Source organism: Bos grunniens, chromosome 29, assembly GCF_055505025.1.
Source record: "Bos grunniens cultivar Pamir isolate PY7600 chromosome 29, Bosgru_T2T1.0, whole genome shotgun sequence".
Lineage (NCBI taxonomy): Eukaryota > Metazoa > Chordata > Mammalia > Artiodactyla > Bovidae > Bos > Bos grunniens.
This window is the reverse complement of record NC_141193.1, coordinates 3,838,152-3,855,337: the sequence shown is the minus strand read 5'-3', so window position 1 is coordinate 3,855,337 and position 17,186 is coordinate 3,838,152. Positions and strand designations below refer to the sequence as shown.

The following is a 17,186-nucleotide window of genomic DNA, read 5'->3' as shown; positions in this document are numbered from 1 at the left end:
CACAGGAGGAGGGAACCTAGGTGCCCTTGCACACTATACGAGGTTCTCTCCTGGGACGAGCCCACCTGCCTTGTGGAAGGGTCACAGGACAGTAAGAGCCTTTCTCTCTTTCCAGGGAGACTATGAAGGAGACAACGTGGAGTTCAATGACAGGAAGGTAGGTGTGCAGACCCGGGAGCCCGCTCCTTGGGGTCAGGGGCCCTGGGCCAGCAAGGGGCAGGGGTGCAGGGTCCCAGAGCCTCGGCCCCACAGCTGGTGGAGAAGGTGGGTGAAGTTGCCTTGTTGGACTATTTTCCTCATGCTGTGTGCGTGCTAAGTCACTTCAATCATATTTCACTCATTGCCACCCTATGGACTGTAGCCCGCCAGGCTCCTCTGTCCATGGGATTCTCCAGGCAAGAATACTGGAGTGGGTTGCCATGCCCTCCTCCAGGGGATCTTCCCAACCCAGGGATCGAAACCCGGTCTCCTGCGGCTCCTGCACTGCAGGTGACTTCTTTACCGCTGAGCCATTGGGAAGCTCTGATCCTCAGAAGCATCCTTGGCAGGTTGTCCGAGCGTGTGAGGGGAAGGGAAGTGCCCTGAGCCTGCCCTTTTGCCCCGTCCTTCCTTCATGCACCGACTGTATCTCACTGGAGCAGCCAGAACCTCCACGGTTCTTTGCTGACATTTAGCCTAATCACCCCACCTTCCGGGGAAATGAGTTTGGGAACAGCGAGGCCAGCCACCTGGAGTGCCCCGGCCCCCAGCATCACTCCAGTAGGGGACACCATGGATGGTGGTCAAGCCAGTACTTCTCAAACTTACCTGTCCTGGAACCCTTTTTAATGGGGAAGTTACGGAGCTAGTGTTCTGCGGGACATACTTTGGGAAACACCAAGTGACCCTTTCTGCTTCACTGGCTCCTAATCCCACCCACCTGTGCTCTCAGTCACTCCTGCACCATCACAGCCGCTTCTCCTCCTTCCCTCGCTTGCCTACTCCCCGATACCAGCCTCTACATAGCTTCCCTGGTGGCTCAGACGGTTAAAGAATCTGCCTGCAATGAGGGAGACCCTGGTTCAGTCCCTGGGTTGGGAAGATCCCCTAGAGGAGGGCATGGCAACCCACTCCAGTATTCTTGCCTGGAGAATCCCATGGTCAGAGGAGCCTGGAGGGCCACAGTCCAAGGGGTCACACAGAGTCGAACACGACTGAGCCACTAACACTTTCTCTGCTTCCACATGAACTCCTCCCATCTCCCCAACAAGCTCAGCCCTCCCTCACCTCAGGGAGCCACCCCGCCCTGCATTCCTTCAGCATCCCACCGCCCCCCCCCCGCTCCCCCCCACCCCGTGCACTTGCCCTGCCTCTTCTCCTGGAGAGTGGATCCCGCTGAGATGACGGTGGAGATGACGGTGGAGACGCTTCCCTGAGAACCTCACAATGGAGGCCTTGTCCCCAGTCACCAGGGCCCCGAGCCTCTGTATGGGAACTGCTCTCCGCTCCCACCTCCCTCCAGCCCCCAATACGTGCTTTTAAATCTCTGGTACTTGATACAACTCGCCCGCCTGCCCGGGAATCCAACTGAAGATGCTATCTGATTTAGCACAAAAATTACATATTTGGTTATTTTTAGTGGAACATCTGGCATTCGTCTAAGAGTCCGTGACTTGCAGATCTCCCCTATCCGGTCCACGGGCCTGCCCTGCACCAACCCTGGCCTTGGAACCCAGCCTCCTACGTCCCTCTGCACCACCTGCCACTCCCTGTCACCCCTTCTGGCCATTCAGCATCCAGGTCCCAGGCCCCCTACCCCAGTCTCCCCCCTTCTTCCCCACGCTCCAGCCTCACTGACCGCCATTCTAATCATAGGAGACTTGACTGATGGCCACGTCAATGCCAAGACTGCTATTCAGTTATTACTTAGGAACTACTTGGCACCGCTGTGTGCCAGCCCAGCGAACAGCTCCAGGTTTATTCAGACCGAGTCGGACACGACTGAAGTGACTTAGCAGCAGCAGCCATGTTCTCTGCCTGGAATGCTGCCTGCCTCTCTCTATTTAATTTTATGTCCCAGCAACAAATACAAGGCCTGAGAATACTGGGTGAGTGGATGGATGATGGGTGGGTGACAGATGGGTGGACAGGTGGATGGACAAATGGAAGGCTGGGTAGATGAGTAGTGGCGGATGGGTGGGAGGAAGGAAAGACAGAAGGGAGGAAGAGGAAATGCCCCAGACACGTGTTTGGGTCTCAGCTCAGAGAACTCATTCTCCCATGATCATTTCACCCTAAGTGATCTGGTTCTGAGTATTTCGCTTTTGCAATGAAAAAATCCGTGGCATCCTGTCAGTGGCAGGATCCCCATGTGCCTGAGGACACAGGACAGAAAGTGGGGCGAGCCAAGCCAAGGCCATTTTCCTGTGCTGATCTGACAGAGCAGGGCACAAGCAAGAGTGTTTCAGGGGAGGCGGGCCAGAGCCGGGCCAAGCACAGCCACAGCTCTTGGCCTTATCTTTGGACTGCAAACCCGTGATCCAAGAGCTCCCTCCTCCAGGTGTGAACTGAGGTGGCCTCTGGTATGCTGTGCTGAGAGCCACAGGGCCCTGGCCCATAATGCATTTATTCATCCATTCATTCAACAATTGCTTGCTGGAAACTTGTCATGTGCCTGGTCTGAGAAGCTGGGGATGACACAGACCAGACTGGCCCTACTGGTGCCTCCATCCCAAGGGGAGATGGCAAGGGACAAGTCCATGGACAGTCCTACGGACCCCCTCAGTGCCATGACAGCCCCCCAACCCAAGCCATGTGGGCTCAGGTGGGAGGTCTGGGCTGGAGAGATGCCAGTGGGTGGAGCCAGGATCTCTCTGAGGTCAGGTGCTGGAAGGCTCCAGGGTCACCATGACCAGAGCCACCAGCCCCCAGCAAGCCTGCTCCAGGGCCTCAGACACCTCCCACCTGCTCACAGGCCGAAGGGCTCCGCAGAGCTCTGCCAACCCTAGCCAGGAAATCTGATGTTTGATTTCCTTGTGCTGATGGCTGCAGGGTGATTGATGTTCTCTTCTTGGCAGGAAGAAAAGTCCACCGAGATAAAGTGGTTTTTGTAGAAAGGTGGGCTGTACCCCCATCTGTCATGTCTACTGGTGGGTGATGGCCGGCCTGCTGCGACCAGTCCCACTGGGCAGGCCCAGGAACGGGGTGGCCAGTATGACAAAGCCAAGCCTTCAAGTGGGTCTTTCTGTGCCTCCCCTTTCTATCCCAGGGCCTCTCTCCTCATCCCTCCCTCTGATCCACCTCCAGCGCGTCTAGGCTGTAAATTTCAGCTGAGGGGAGGAAGCTGCCTTTGGTGACGGCTGCTCTGTTTATCCAGAGGTGCTGTGCCATCTCATCGGAGTTTGCTGGCTCAGACCTCTCCCTTTAGAGAGTAAAACTGTAGGCTTTCCTCCTTTTCTGCATAATCAGACAGATGACACGTAATGAGCCCCCAGCACTCTACTTCACAAAGCCTTGGGTCCGTCTGAGTCCTCACCATGACTTGGGAGGAAGGACAGTCTCCTGTATCAAGGAGACTGTGGGACTCGGCGGGGAGGGTCTGCCCAGGACACCCACTGCAGACCCAGTGGAGCCACCATCCCAGCCCGGCAGCCTGGCTCTAATTCCTGGACCCCTTCTCTTCTGAGATAGGGTCGGCCCCGTGCATCCTAGTCCCTTCTGCAGAAGCTCCAAAGGCTCTCCCACCAGCAGCCAGACTTGCCATTAAGTCTTTCAGGACTTGGAGTCATGCTGAACACGTCCTGTTCATGCCACTTAAAGAAAGACTTAAAATCCAAAGAAAGCTCCTCTTACAGAGATCAGAGTAGGCGAAACCCAGGATTTTGACAGCAAGGTTCGCTTGTAGTTAAGAATGCATTTAGCTGTTCTCTGTTGTTTTCCTCCCTGCGTTCTCCTCCCTGCTCGTTTTGTCCCTGTGTGCTGACTTCTGATGAAATACAATGTTCGTGCTCTCCTGAGTATTATGCTCCAGCTGCAGAAGGAGAGAGGCAATGCAAAATGGAAAAAAAAAAAAAAGGAAAGTTTGCTGCACCTGCTAAAGGTTCTAGGGACCCTTGACTCCCTGGTCTGTGGAGGCTGGACCCCTCTGAGTGAACCTCTTACACATTTTTAATTTTCAGAGGCTCAGTTGAAGGGATCTTTGTGTATGGAAAACCATCCCACCAGCTGTGGGTCTTCCAAATCAGTGGGGGAGAATGTACTCACTCAGGCTGATATAACAAAGTACCAGACGGGGTGGCTTGAACAGAAAACATTTTTTTCTCATGATCCTGGAGGCTAGAAGTCCTAGATCCAGGTGCCGGCAGGGTTGGATTCTGGTGACAGCTCTCTCCCTGGCTTGCAGACGGCCGCCTTCCCGCTGTGTAGCCTTTCCTCCATGTGTGCACGAGAAGGAAGCCAGCTCTGGTGTCTCTTCCTTTTCTTATATGGACATGAGTCCTGTCAGGGTCTTTTCTAATCCCCTTCATGGATCACAGCCTGTGGTGGTGAAGGGGCTTGCATAACTCAATGAAGCTATGAGCCGTGATGTACAGGGCCACCCAAGACAGACAGGTCATAGTGGAGCCCTGATGCTGGGAAAGATAGAAGGCAAAAGGAGAAGGGGACAACAGAGGATGAGATAGTTAGATAGCATCACCGACTGAGTGGACATGAATTTGAGCAAACTCTGGGAGATAGTGAAGGACAGGGAAGCCTGGCAGGCTCCAGCCCATGGGATTGCAGAGTCAGACATGACTTAGCAACTGAACAAGTCGTGTCAGAGCAAAACCCTGCTCTCATGACCTCATTTAACCTTAATTACTTCCATAAATATGTAGCCTCCTATTACAGTCACATTGGGCAACTGAGGGTTCAACACGTTTGTGTTTGGGGAGATACAAACATTGATTCCATAGCATAGGGTATTGGGCACGATGACGTAAAAGGCTGTGTTTTAAAATCAAAATAGAAAGCTGTATTTGATGTATTTGGGGCCACAGCAGAATCTGAATGTAAGAGACTCTCGCAAGTTTTAAATTTAAATATTAAGAAAAGGGAAAAGGACAGAAGTCGAGCTTCAGTGTACAGGAGAGACCCAGAGACCTTGGCAAGTCCTCACAGGCATCCCCACGCTGGCCTTCTATCCATTCCCTGAATGATGCCAGCAGAGACAGGGAGCCAGGGCACTGGGTTTCCAGCTGGGGCCAGCTTCCCCCTAGCCAGCAGGGTCACCGTAGGCTTTGGGTTAAGGTTGATAGAGCATTAATTACCCACGTGCATGGGATCTCTTTATTAAAACCAGCAGTCCTAACCCGGTATCTTCTTTAAGACACCCTACGTGTTCATACAGACATATGAATATACACGTTCCCACAAGGCCAAGCTCATTACCATCCTGCCCAAGCCTGGGGCGTAGTGGGTTTGTGGATCTCATTCATCTCACTCAGCCATGTTAATCAGACAGCCTGTCTCGGGAGATCCACCCCTGCTCTTTTGCTCCTCGTGAGATCTGTTAAAATCATACTCCTGGGGTTTCTCTGCTCCAAAGCCTGGTGGGTCTGTCTTTAACAAAGAAAGTGAGGTGTCTGACAGTGGCAGGCCATTTAAAATCCCAGATCAAATAGTGAAGAGTGAGGATTCCGTAACGATGCCAGAAGCTTCTTTCCCATCCCCACGTCACCTGAAACCATAGATCTGTTCTTGCTCGGGGATGCAACCACTGCCCACGGGTTCTTTGAGGCCCTTACCAGAGCTGAAACTTGGGACCCATTTTTCCATGTCCATCTCCTCCACCAGAATGGGAGCTCCAAGGCTCAGGGGGGTGTCTGTGGTGTTCAGCTCACAGCCCATTGTCCAGCACGGTACCTGGCACAGGGCTGACTTTCTATATGAGCTTGTTGAATGAATGAATGACGTAGCCGTGAGCTGAGCACCTTGGCAGCTCTGTGTTCTGGCGAGGGACCTGGGAGCAGTTTACTTTTCCCCAGCCCTCACCACTTCCTTTTTCCCAGCTCCTGTACGAAGAGTGGGCGAGTTACGGGGTCTTCTACAAGTACCAGCCCATCGACCTCGTCAGGTAAGTGGGGACGCTGAGAGCAGGCCTGGGTAGATAAACATTGCTGTGCATCTCAACCGCACTGAGTGTGCAGAGCGTGGGCCCTTGCTCGAACTTGAAGAGCTTGTGCAGGGGAGCTGAGGTCTCCCAGCAGAGACCGGCAGCCTGGCCGAGCCTTAGATCAAGCAGTTTATTCAGATTTATTGCAGGCCTGGCTCTCATCTGTCATGTTCACTGTCTCCCCCTAAATTCATAGTCTGGCTCGGCCCAGTTGGGCATCTGGTGGGGTTTCTTTCTGTGTCTAAAGGAGGAAAAGAGCTGCCTGGGAATCTGTAAGAATTGCCCCTCTGGACACAGTGTCCTCTCCTGAGAGACCTCCCTCCCAGGGCAGACAGACCAGGCAACGTGTGTGCTGTGGGGACATGTAGATCAGAGCCCAGCCCATGAAGAAGACAGAGATGCTCAATATATGGAGTTACTGGTGCCTCAGGGCTGGAGTTTTTTCCTGTTTTTAGGCTGCATGAGGCTGGAACACAGCTGACCACCTCCGGCGAGCATCTTGCCCTGCAGCATGGGCATTACAGGAGGAAATGCTTCCATCCTCGGGGCTCAGCAGAGGAAGGGTGGGCACTGTGAAAGCAGAGAGCCCCCCCAAACATGACAGCCTGGCTCAGAACCACCCCCGCCAACTCTCTGCTTGGTCGAGAACCAGGGGCCCCCGTGTGAGCTGTTCATGCTGGGGAAGGGGCGTGGTGTAAATTTTGCCCCTGGTATGGATTGAGAGTAAGCGTGTGTCTGTCTGGCTTTGCCCTGCGGTGCAGAAAGTATTTTGGGGAGAAGATTGGTCTGTACTTCGCCTGGCTTGGCGTCTACACCCAGATGCTCATCCCGGCCTCCGTGGTCGGCATCATCGTTTTCCTCTACGGATGGGCCACTGTCGATGACAACATCCCCAGGTAGGCGGGCAGCCCCTCTCCCCAAAGATGTCCTCATCTCACTAAGGAGCCACGTTCCCCTTACTGCAGGAACAGAACTTCCTGGGACTGGGACCCCTCACCCCAAACCTGGTACCCCACTCAGCAACCACCACCCCCCCTCCAAACCGGGAAGTCACAGGCCAGGCCAGGCACTGTCAGGACCAGAGACGCCCCATCCGAAGGCTTTAATAGCCGTCTGAGAGCGTGGGCGGCCTTTGCAGGCACGCTTGCCCTAGGAGACATTTTACTGTCGAGAGGAAGACATAAAATAAATATCCGACTCCTTTTTGTCCTTTGAAGCTTTTTTTCCCATTCAGTCCTTAGTCATTATGTGACAAGAAAATTCACTGGTTCCCTGTGAGGTCAGGAAGTGAGGCCGGACCGTTCGGAGACCTCGGGGCGGTGCACTCGGCCGGCCAGGCCCTGTCTGAGCTGCACCCCCGCTCCCATGATGTGGGGAGATCGTGTACCAGCAGCTTGGTCTGCAGGGGCTGGCCCGGTGCAGCAGACCCCAGCCCGTGCACACAGGGCCGACAGGCCTGCCACTGCTCCCCAGGGAGCAGGCCAGGCATGGGGAGCTCTGGGAAGGAGGCTGAGACCCCAGAGACAGCCTGGCCTCACGCCGGGCGCATGTCTCCCAGACTGGCAGCCAGAGCGTGACTCAGGCAGTGGGAGTCTGAGGACAGCGTCTCCCCTCTTTGGTTGCTGTTCCCGGAACTTGCCAGTCTCAAGCCAGGGATAGCGGTTTATGATGTGAGCTCAGGATGCCAGCCCCGACTTCCATCAGGAACACTGTGCCTGCAGGCAAAGTGCTGGTTAGAGAGGCGGACGCCCCGCCCGCCTCCTGGGAGCCAGCAGTCTGTCGGGACAGTCTTGGGACATAGGGCAGATTACCCTTCTTACGACTCAGCCCAGCGTCTCTGAAGCAGAGCCCTGGTTTAGGAAATTCATCCATGGGTCTGCTCAGAAAAAGGCCAATGAAGGAGTCTTTGACCTGGGGGAGAGACTGGCTCCTTAGGCCCCACTCAGTGGTGTAGAAAGGCCACGCGCGGTGAAGTTTTGTGCAATGGATGTTTGAATACATGTTGTTGTTGTTGAGTTGCTTAGTCGTGTCCAATTCTTTGTGACCCCATAGATTGCAGTCTGCCAGGCTTCCCTGTCCGCCACTATCTCCCAGAGTTTGCTCAAACTCCTGTCCATTTAGTCGGTGATGCCATGCAACCATCTTCGTGGATAACAATAAAGTACTCCACCCACCCGGAACCAGAAAGTTAAAGGAATCTGGCTTCTGTCCCCTCCAGGGTTATTTTGGGCGCAGGCAGGAGAAAGCTTGTCCCTTTGTTTGCCAGTGACATGAGTTCACTGTGCTCAGGGGTTTAATGAAGGCAGAGATCAGAGTAGCTTAGACGTGGAGGGGACTTCACTCCAAAGTCCGAGAGACTCGGCGAATGGAATGCGGGGCGCCCCCACGGGGACTGCTCCATCTGCCTCCGGGTCCTGGAGGGAGGGCAGGGCTGGCGGCCTCAGCCTGGACACCCTGCCTCAGGAGGCTCAGGCTCCCCCACAAGGGCGCTGACAGCCCCGGGCCAGGCCAGGCCAGAGCTGTCACATGGCCAGGGTTACGGTCAGTGTTCACTGGGGACTCTGGAGCCCTGTCTGACCTCGGCCTCCGCTCGCTTGGCGCCTTGGACCAAGTGTGAGGTGTGTGTTCCCCTTGGAGCCTGGCCCGGCCAAGTCTGTAGGATGGCCAGTGCCCCCGCACCCCGCACCATGCTGCCCCACCGCCCGTGCCTCTGTCTGCTCCAAAGAGCAGGCGCCTGTTGCTCGTCTTTATTTTGGCTGAAGGCAGTGAAGGGAGAGGCTGAGGGTTTAAAACCAGCAGAAACAGGCTTTTTGTCTGGCTGGAGTTGTTTAAGCTGGCAGGGCAGAGGGCTGGGCAGCCGTGGGGCTCATGGGCAGGCAGAGACGCAAGCCCTGGCCTCCCCAGCCCCCTCCCACCCTCAGGCTCCAGGCCCCCCACCCACCCAGTGGCGCCAGGCCACACACTGACAGTGGGGTGTGCATCCACTGGTCCCCTGAGAGGGGCCGGGGTCACACACGGGTGGGCGTCCTGCACCTCTTCCTTTCGGGAGAAGCCCCCAGAAGAGCGGAAGCTCAGGGGGGATGAGAGATGGGCCCCTCGAGTCGGTGCCTGTACCTCCTTTTGGTCACTGCAGCTGCCGTCGCTCTGTTGTGCCCACAATAGTGATGGTGAATGGGAGGATGGTTTAAATACGCCAGTGACGTTCCCAGGGCTTCCTAGACGTTCCCTTGTTTAAGCCTCCTGACAACCCAATAACATGGGCTCTTGGGGAATTCCTTAGAGGTCCAGTGGTTAGGACTCAGCACATGCGTTCACTGCCGTGGACCGGGGTTTAATCCCTGGTCGGAGAATTAAGATCCTGCAAGCCATGCGGCATGGCCAAAAAAACCCCAATATACTTAAATAAAATGCCGTGACCCTTTAAAAAAAAAAAAGGAGCTCTGTAAGTCTCAGCATGCCCATTCTATGGATACAGAAACTGAGGCCCAGGGAGTTCAAACCACCTGCCCCAGGCCACACAGATCACGAGCAGTGGAGCTGGAATTCACGTGCAGAGCTGGCTGGCTCCCGAGTCCTTGCTGCCCTCCGAACTGTGTGTGCCTGACCCCCCCAATGTACATGTGTTCACAGGCACACACGTGTGCTCACACACACACACATGCTTCCCCACATGCTCCGAGGCAATAGCCTTGCCCACCATCTGTCTTTCCGTCTACCGTGCCTGACGCCGTGCCTGCACACACACAGCAGGTGCACACTTCTTTGATGAGTGTCTGGGGAGAGCTACTGTGAGAGAGAGCTGAGCGGGATGCCTGCAGTGCTGCCAGGGGAGGGCCCCCGCAACCTCTTGGCAAATGCTCCCCAGTGGCTGTGGTCCAGCCAGGATCCTGTGCATAAGCTCAGGTGCATCCAGAAATTTTTCTTAAAAGCTCTAAAGCAATCACCCTATTCACCCCCCGCCCTTCACCCAGAAAGCCATCTAACCCCTGGGAATCCACTCCTGCCTGTGCCTAACTATAGCTCAGCGTCTTGTCCAAATGAGCGGGGAGGAGAGGGGCAGAGCAGGGCGCAGCTGGCAAGGCCCTCTGCTGGCCTCTCTCCTCATCTTCCAGGAGGAGGAACCGAGTCTGGGGCTCAAGGACCAGCCCTGGGCACACAGAGGACAGAAACTGCCCCTCAAGGAGCCGAGCCAGGCCTCCTGGCCTCAGCAGGGAGCCCTCCTGTGGCCTCTGGGCGGCAGCTGAGAGCCGGGCAGGGACAGATGGGCTTGACAGGGACAGAGCCCTGGGCGCAAGTCCCACTCTGCTGTGTGGCCCTGGACAAGTGACGTCCCCTCTGTGGGTTGGCTTCCTGCTCTGTGAAGGTGGGATTGTAACAGCCCCAGAGTTGGTCCAGGCTGGATGGACACTCAGTGCAGTCTCCTGCTCACATGGCTGATGGCCTTTAAATACTACACTTTAGGAGGGCCCTGGGCATCGCAGAGCTCCCCGCGGTCCCCAGACTTCACATCCGCTCAGCAGAGTGAAACCCTGCCCTGAGCAGGGCCCCATCCTGCTCAGGGGCCACCCCTCATCTCCAGGGTGAGCCCGGCCTGGTGGGACCACAACCCCAGGCAGCTTGTAGGTGTGTTCCTTCCGATCCAGCCACCTACCTCCTGAGAGGAGGTCTGGGTGGACCACGTCTCCATCTTCTTATGGGTCCAGAGTGCCCAGCGAGGCCCTCAGGCTGGTACCGGGTCACCCCCAGGGGTGGACTGAAGCCCGCAGGACTGGCACTGAGCAGGTGCTGGGTGCGAGGCCAGCACTCAGGAAGGGCATGGCATCCTCACGCTTTGACTCCTTTCCTCTTTCGGGTCTCCTGGGCCTTGTCACGTCAGGACTTGGACGGCATTCACTATTAGCACAGCTTTGACGGTGCCTGGTCATCAGAGGGAGGCTGCTGGAGACCTCGACTTCTGCGGGCAGCTCCAGGGCAGGCCGTGCGTCCCACTGCCTGGGGCCACCCCAGAGATGAACACTTACGTGACCCTGTCCCGCCACACAGCAAGTGCCATGGGTCCACACCCAGGTCCACCCACAGAAGCTGCAGGCTGGCTGCAAAATTAAAGTGTGGGACCCTGTTCAAAGTCACTAAGACTATAAGGTGAGGGAGCAGAGAGTGGGAAGCCAAGCTGGGGCCTTGCGTGGAGAAGAGGGATGTGGGCCCCGGTGGAAGCCCACTGGCAAGCCGACCGAACCATGTCCACCCCGGCAAGGACGGCGTGGCTCCGGAAATTGCTGGTCTGCGGGGGCCAGCGGGGGCCCTGGCCGTCGGCTGGGGTACTCCGGGCTGTCCTCTCTTCCAGCATGGAGATGTGCGACCAGAGACACAACATCACCATGTGCCCGCTCTGCGACAAGACCTGCAGCTACTGGAGGATGAGCTCCGCGTGCGCCACCGCCCGCGCCAGCCACCTCTTCGACAACCCCGCCACTGTCTTCTTCTCCGTCTTCATGGCCCTCTGGGGTAAGCGAGCGCCGCTTTGGGGCAGGGGCGACCTTGGGTGGGTCCCGACCCTCCCTCTCCCTCCTCGAGGTTCCCCGCAGGGGCGTGGGCCAGGAATGCACACGGGAGGGATGGTCGGCTCCCATCCCCTCTGCTGGGCACCCGGGGGCCGTGCAGGGTCACAGATGCACATGACCGTGGATGTGTCCAACCAGGCCAGGAGCCCCTCATGGAAAGTCTCGGAGGGTGATTTCTCCCGGAAATGGAGCTCTTTCCCGGGGCTGGGCTCTGTTGGCTCAGGAAGGGCAGCTACTTTCGAAGGAGGAGGGCCAAAGGTTCTGCCTTCCTCCCACCGTCCTCCCGATGATGCTGGGGAAGCTGACCCTGGCCAGGCCCTGGGGCAAGTCTCTCATCGACCCTCAGCACCCCTGTGGGTGCCCATTTCACATGTGATGACGTCAAGGTCCAGAGAGAGTGGATGTGAGTGGTCTGGGATCACCCACCTCCTGAGTCGCCATGGCCTGTGCCCTTAACCCCTAGACTGCATTGCCACCTGGGGTCCAGAGCAGATGGCTCCTCCCCAGAGTTCTTCCAAATGCAGGTCCTACCTGGTACCCATCTCAGGCTTGAGGGGGCGTGGGACGTGGGTAAGTGGTGGCTGGATGAATCTCTGCAAACTCCGCAAATGGATGCATCTCCGTTTCTGGGTTAGCCGACAGGCCTACCTCCTCCTCCATGGCCCCGTGTGCAGCCTTTGCCAGCAGGGGATTCGGGGCTTGGGCACCCATGTGCTGAGCCATCACCCGGGCACCCGTCTTTGTGCTCAGGGGTCCCAGATAGTAGGAGATGGAGCTGCACAGAGAGAGCAGACAAGGGAAGGGTCAGGACCTCTGAGAAAGGGCAGTCAGGAGGGGCTGCCTGCAAGAGGCGTGAGCCTCTTGAGCTGGGTTCTGGAGATATAAGGGGCAGGGGTTCTGAGATGTGGGACAGACAGACTGTGGACACACAGAGGGCTGTGCTGTCACCTGCTGAAGGGCAGCCCCAGGCCCCGCATACTCCATGTGTCCTGGTGCTTGGTGGGCCCTGGTGGGCCAGGGGGTGGAGGGTGCCACTAGCCAGTCAGGTGTGCGGCTCTTACCTGTCAGTGCGATTGAGATCTGCGAGGATCCCGTCAAATAGAGAATTCAGTACAAGCCTCCGTTACTAAGGGGAGTGGGGACCTGCCCTCAGAACCTCAGAATCCTCTGAGTTGGGGCCTTGGATTCCCCTGCAAGCCAGGGGGAGTTTGGTGGTGACAGGAGAGAAGAGCCAACCTCCGCGGGCAGCAGAACAGGGCTGATGCCCAGGCAGTGGGCTTCCGGGCCCGCACGCTTCTGGAACCCTCTCCCAGCCTGAGCCCACCCTGCATGGCCCTGCAGCCTCACCCGCCACCCTCGCGGTTGTGTTCAGGCTCCATCAGTGTTAAGGGGCGGCTGCAGGGGCTCAGTGAGCCCAGGAAGCACCAGGTGCTGGCAGGGGGCTGGGGTTTGTCCCATTTTGTCCAAGGCTTCCTGGAGCCAGGGGCGTGGGGTTTGGCCCAACCTGTGAGATCTGGAGGCCGGTGTGCAGAGGAGCTGAGGGCTGAGTCAGGGGTCAGGGGAGAGGGGGAGAGCCTGGCCCGTCCTCTGGGCTCCTGTTCCAGCGTGGGCCACCGGCCGGGCCCTCTGGTGTCCGATCACTGCCCGGTTACATTTCTACACTCGTTGGAAACCGGGGAGGACGGGTCCTGGTGAGGGTCCGAGCTGCAGCACCTCCTCTTAGAAGACGTGTCTGCACCGAGCACCTCACTCCCATCCCAACCCCACCCTCAGATCTGAAGAGGGGCTTGGTGTCCTCATCAGAGGCCCCTTTTGGGCGTCTTCTCCACCGAGGCGTCCGTCACCGTGCGCCTCTGCCTGCGTGGCTACGGGGACCCAGTTTTCACAGCAGAAGGCTCCGCACACCACCGGCCAGCTCTGTTCCCTCACCCAGGATCCATCGGCCGGGGTGGTGGCCAAGCCAGCGCCTACCGTGGTCTCCAGGTGACCCACGAGCAGGCGTGAACGTACGGTGCTCAGCGCCCAAGCCACTGGAAGGTCATTCAGGGACCCCGTCTGGTTGGTCTGTGTGCACTTTCACACCCCAGGGGCTCCATGCAGCCCCACCACTGCCCCACCCTGTCAGTCAGCCCTCAGCTTCCTTGCCTCTAAAATGGGTGTAGGGTAAGGACATTTACATCGGGCACAAAATCTCAGCCAGCGCTCAGCACGTATGTGGCTGACTCTCAATAAACAGCCTTGCCCTTGTGACCGCGAACCACTGGCGTGGCTGCCTGCCACACTGCAGGAGTGAGACCAGGTAGATGTGCCTGGTGTGTAGGGCGTGTACCAACTGGTATTTAGTTAAGTGTCTGTTCTGGGCTCTGGGGAAACCATAGGAGGTGAAAACCGCTGTGTCCACTGCCTTCACCCAGGCTGCAGGAGGACACAGCGGGTGCAAAGGCCCCGTGGTGAGGCTGCAGGCCTGTTGAAGGAGCCTGCAGGTGCGTGGAGCAGGCGGAACCCTGGAGGCCAGCGCGGGTCACAGGGGACTTCATATTCACCGGGCGGACCAAGGAGCCAGTGCGGCCTCTGCTGTGTCAGGGTCTCATCTTAAACTTGTGTCGGAGACAGCGACTGATGCACAGAGGAGCTGGGGAGGTGGTGGAAGGAGGCTGACCCGGCTCTGACGGGGGCGGCAGGGGGCTTTCACTGCCACCTGAGCTCCATGGTAGACGCTCACCGCCCCCGCGGGTGACAGCGAGAAGCCAGTTTCCACGAAAGCAGACAGAGCAGAAAGGAGGACCACGGGGACGCGTAAGAGAAGCAGTTAGGGGCCTCTCGCCCCCTCCTTCCCTGCACTGGGCTCCCCAGCAGTGCCCCGTCTGTTCCCACTGTCCTGCCCAGAGGCCTAGGAACTGTTTCTCCAAACTGAGGGCCCCTGACGGAGGAGACTGACCATCCCAAAGGGCTCTCCTGCCTGCCTTATTGTGAGCTAAGGAGCTGCTTTTGGGCTTGGCCAAGCAGGTGTCACCTGGAGGTCGAGGGGTACAAATGACAGCCCCCCATCCCACATGAACATCACCCCACATCCTGCCCACCTGGGCATGACCCGTGGCCCAGAGGGTCCCCTGCCTGCCATCCACCTGCTGCGGCCCAGACATATTCACCTCTGCAAGCATCTCTGGGCAGCACATGGCTTACAAGCTCTCTGTCCTTCTCCTCTGCAAACGTCTCCTCCTCCGATCAGAGCTCGCTTCAGCTGAGAGCCTGGGAGCCAATAAAGTCACGAGCCATTTGGACGCTAATCATCCCATTTCCAGCTTCAAGAATGACCTTCCATGGTCAGCCCCAGGGGTGGTCTTGCTCCAGGAGCCCTGAGAACTCGGTTGGATTCTGGCCACTGCCCATGTCTCAGTGAATCCTAGCATGTCACACACCTTCCCTGTCACCTGCAGGACACGCCTGGGTGTTGCACCCACAGAATGAGCGTGGTCCTCAGAGCACCTTCCTGTGCGGTCACCCTGAGTCTGAGAAGGCCTGGTTATTCAGTGCCCTGGTTGGTTGGGAAGAGGCTAGGGTGAGACTTGTCCCTCCCTCATTGGCTCAGCAATGGCCTGTAGCCCGTGGACACTCAGGTAATAGAGATACCAGAACCGTCCCTCCCCCAGGCTCTGGGGAGCTCCAAGCATAGCTTCACCATGAACTCAGTCATCTTGGCACAGGCTGGTCCTCCCAATGAGGCCGAGAATGAGAGTCACAGGTCACCAACTCAGAAGGAGAGATTTCCAACAGAGTGCTGGATCATGCTGGGTTGACAGGTGGTGAGCACCTCATTCCAGGAAATCAAGCTGAGGTCGAAGGATTCCTTGCCAAGGCTGCTGAAGAACGTGGGGAAGTGACGTCTGTGTGGTTCAAGGTGGCTTGTGAAAATGTTCCTGGCCCCACACGCTAGCTCTGTTGATTAATTCTGGGATCAGTCTGACTATAAATGTAGGATTGATGGCCATCAGTCACTGAGCTGATCTGTCTGTGTCTGACATGGGGCCTGATGCTCCTTGTACTTCATTCCACTGCATCCCCACAGCTGAGAAGTTGTCCCCATTTCACAGGTGAGGAAAGTGGGGCTCCACTGAGCCTGAGCCCATGCCCCTGCCCTGCCCATCCCTGTCTCTTTGGGCTCTGTGTCCATCAGAACCATTCCCCGTCCCTCGCCCACCGCCCTCTGTTCATCACCAGCCTCCATGACTTTCCTCAAAATCTCTGATCGGCTCCCTTCTTCTCTGATCAGGGCCCGGGCAGCTCTGAGCTGAGGCTGGAGAACCTCCTAGCTGAGCACAAAATCTCCCAGTTTCCCTGCTCCAGGATGGGGTGGCTGACCCTGCAGCAGGCACACAGTGGAGCCCACCTGCGCAGCTGTGGGCTGGGTGGTTTGGTCCAATTCAATGCCCAGCTGGGTTGGCTGTGTGCCAGGATGGCTCGTCAGTGGGTAACAGCGCCAGCCACCGGCCAGACTCAGGCTCAAACCTCAGCTCGGTCCCCTAACAGCTGTGTGGCCCTCAGGCAGGTCGCTCCACCTCTCCAGGCCCCGGCTCCTCCACTTGTCAAATGGAGCTAGTGACCCAACCCACCTCAGAGAGCGGTTGGGAAGGTCGAATGAGTCGCGCCTCGTGGTGTCTTAGGGCTGTGCCTGGTGCTAGTTGTCACGCTGTGCTAGCTATTACATCCGATTGGTGAGCGCTTGCTTTTTGGAAATGTGAAAACGGCCTAGATAGACCCTGTGAGACTGGAGCTCAGACCTAACCTCTCACCTTGTGCCTGCGGTCCTCTGTGAACTGTGTCCCTCCATCTCCTTCAGAAAACACTGGCTTCAGCCGGCTGGTGCCACTGCGTGTCGGGCACTGTTCTGAGCCTCTTATGTATGGAGACTCATTCATTCTCCCAGTGACTGTCAGAGGAAAACAGGCTCTGCTCCTCCGTTTGGCAGATGAAGCACTGAGGCAGCTTTCCCGGGGTGACACAAGCTAACCAGAGGCAGAGGCAAGGGACTTCCTGGCGGCCCAGGGGCCAAGACACCATGCCCCAGTGCAGGAGCACAGCTTCAATCCGTGATTAGGAACTAAGATCCTAGTTGCCCGGTGGTGCAGCATGACCAAAATTTTTTAAAGGTGAAGAGGCAAGACCTTGAGCCCCAGCAGTCTGGCTCCCCAGCCCCACATATGTGAGCCCTGGGCTCCACTGCTTTGCCAGTGGTACTAACCAGCTCTGGCTGATGTGTGCCCTTATTCCTGGAAGGATGACCTTAAATTCATTCTCTTGCCTGGACTAGCTTCCCTCCCTCCCTCCAGGTAGATGGGCTCCCTTCCCCCTCCAGAGGTTCACACAGAGTTTACTGGTCCCCACAACAGCCCTGGAGAGAAACCCCGTTATTCTCTGATGAAGACATGGGAGCACAGAGAGGTTAAGTGACTTGCCCAAGAGCATACAGCTAATAGATTCGTAACAGACATGAC

At 57.2% G+C, this 17,186-nt stretch overlaps 1 protein-coding gene across 12 annotated transcripts in view; it reads left to right on the top strand.

The window, feature by feature from the left end:
• The window catches only part of ANO1 (anoctamin 1), a 190,204-nt gene that overhangs the window by 129,345 nt on the left and 43,673 nt on the right, over window positions 1-17,186 (top strand). For all 12 annotated transcript variants that reach the window (XM_086385825.1, XM_086385832.1, XM_086385830.1 and 9 more), the window contains 4 exons: window positions 116-157; window positions 6,030-6,094; window positions 6,895-7,029; window positions 11,478-11,638. In XM_086385825.1, the coding sequence (XP_086241951.1) occupies window positions 116-157; window positions 6,030-6,094; window positions 6,895-7,029; window positions 11,478-11,638 (403 nt within the window). The remainder of the gene's footprint in view (window positions 1-115; window positions 158-6,029; window positions 6,095-6,894; window positions 7,030-11,477; window positions 11,639-17,186) is intronic.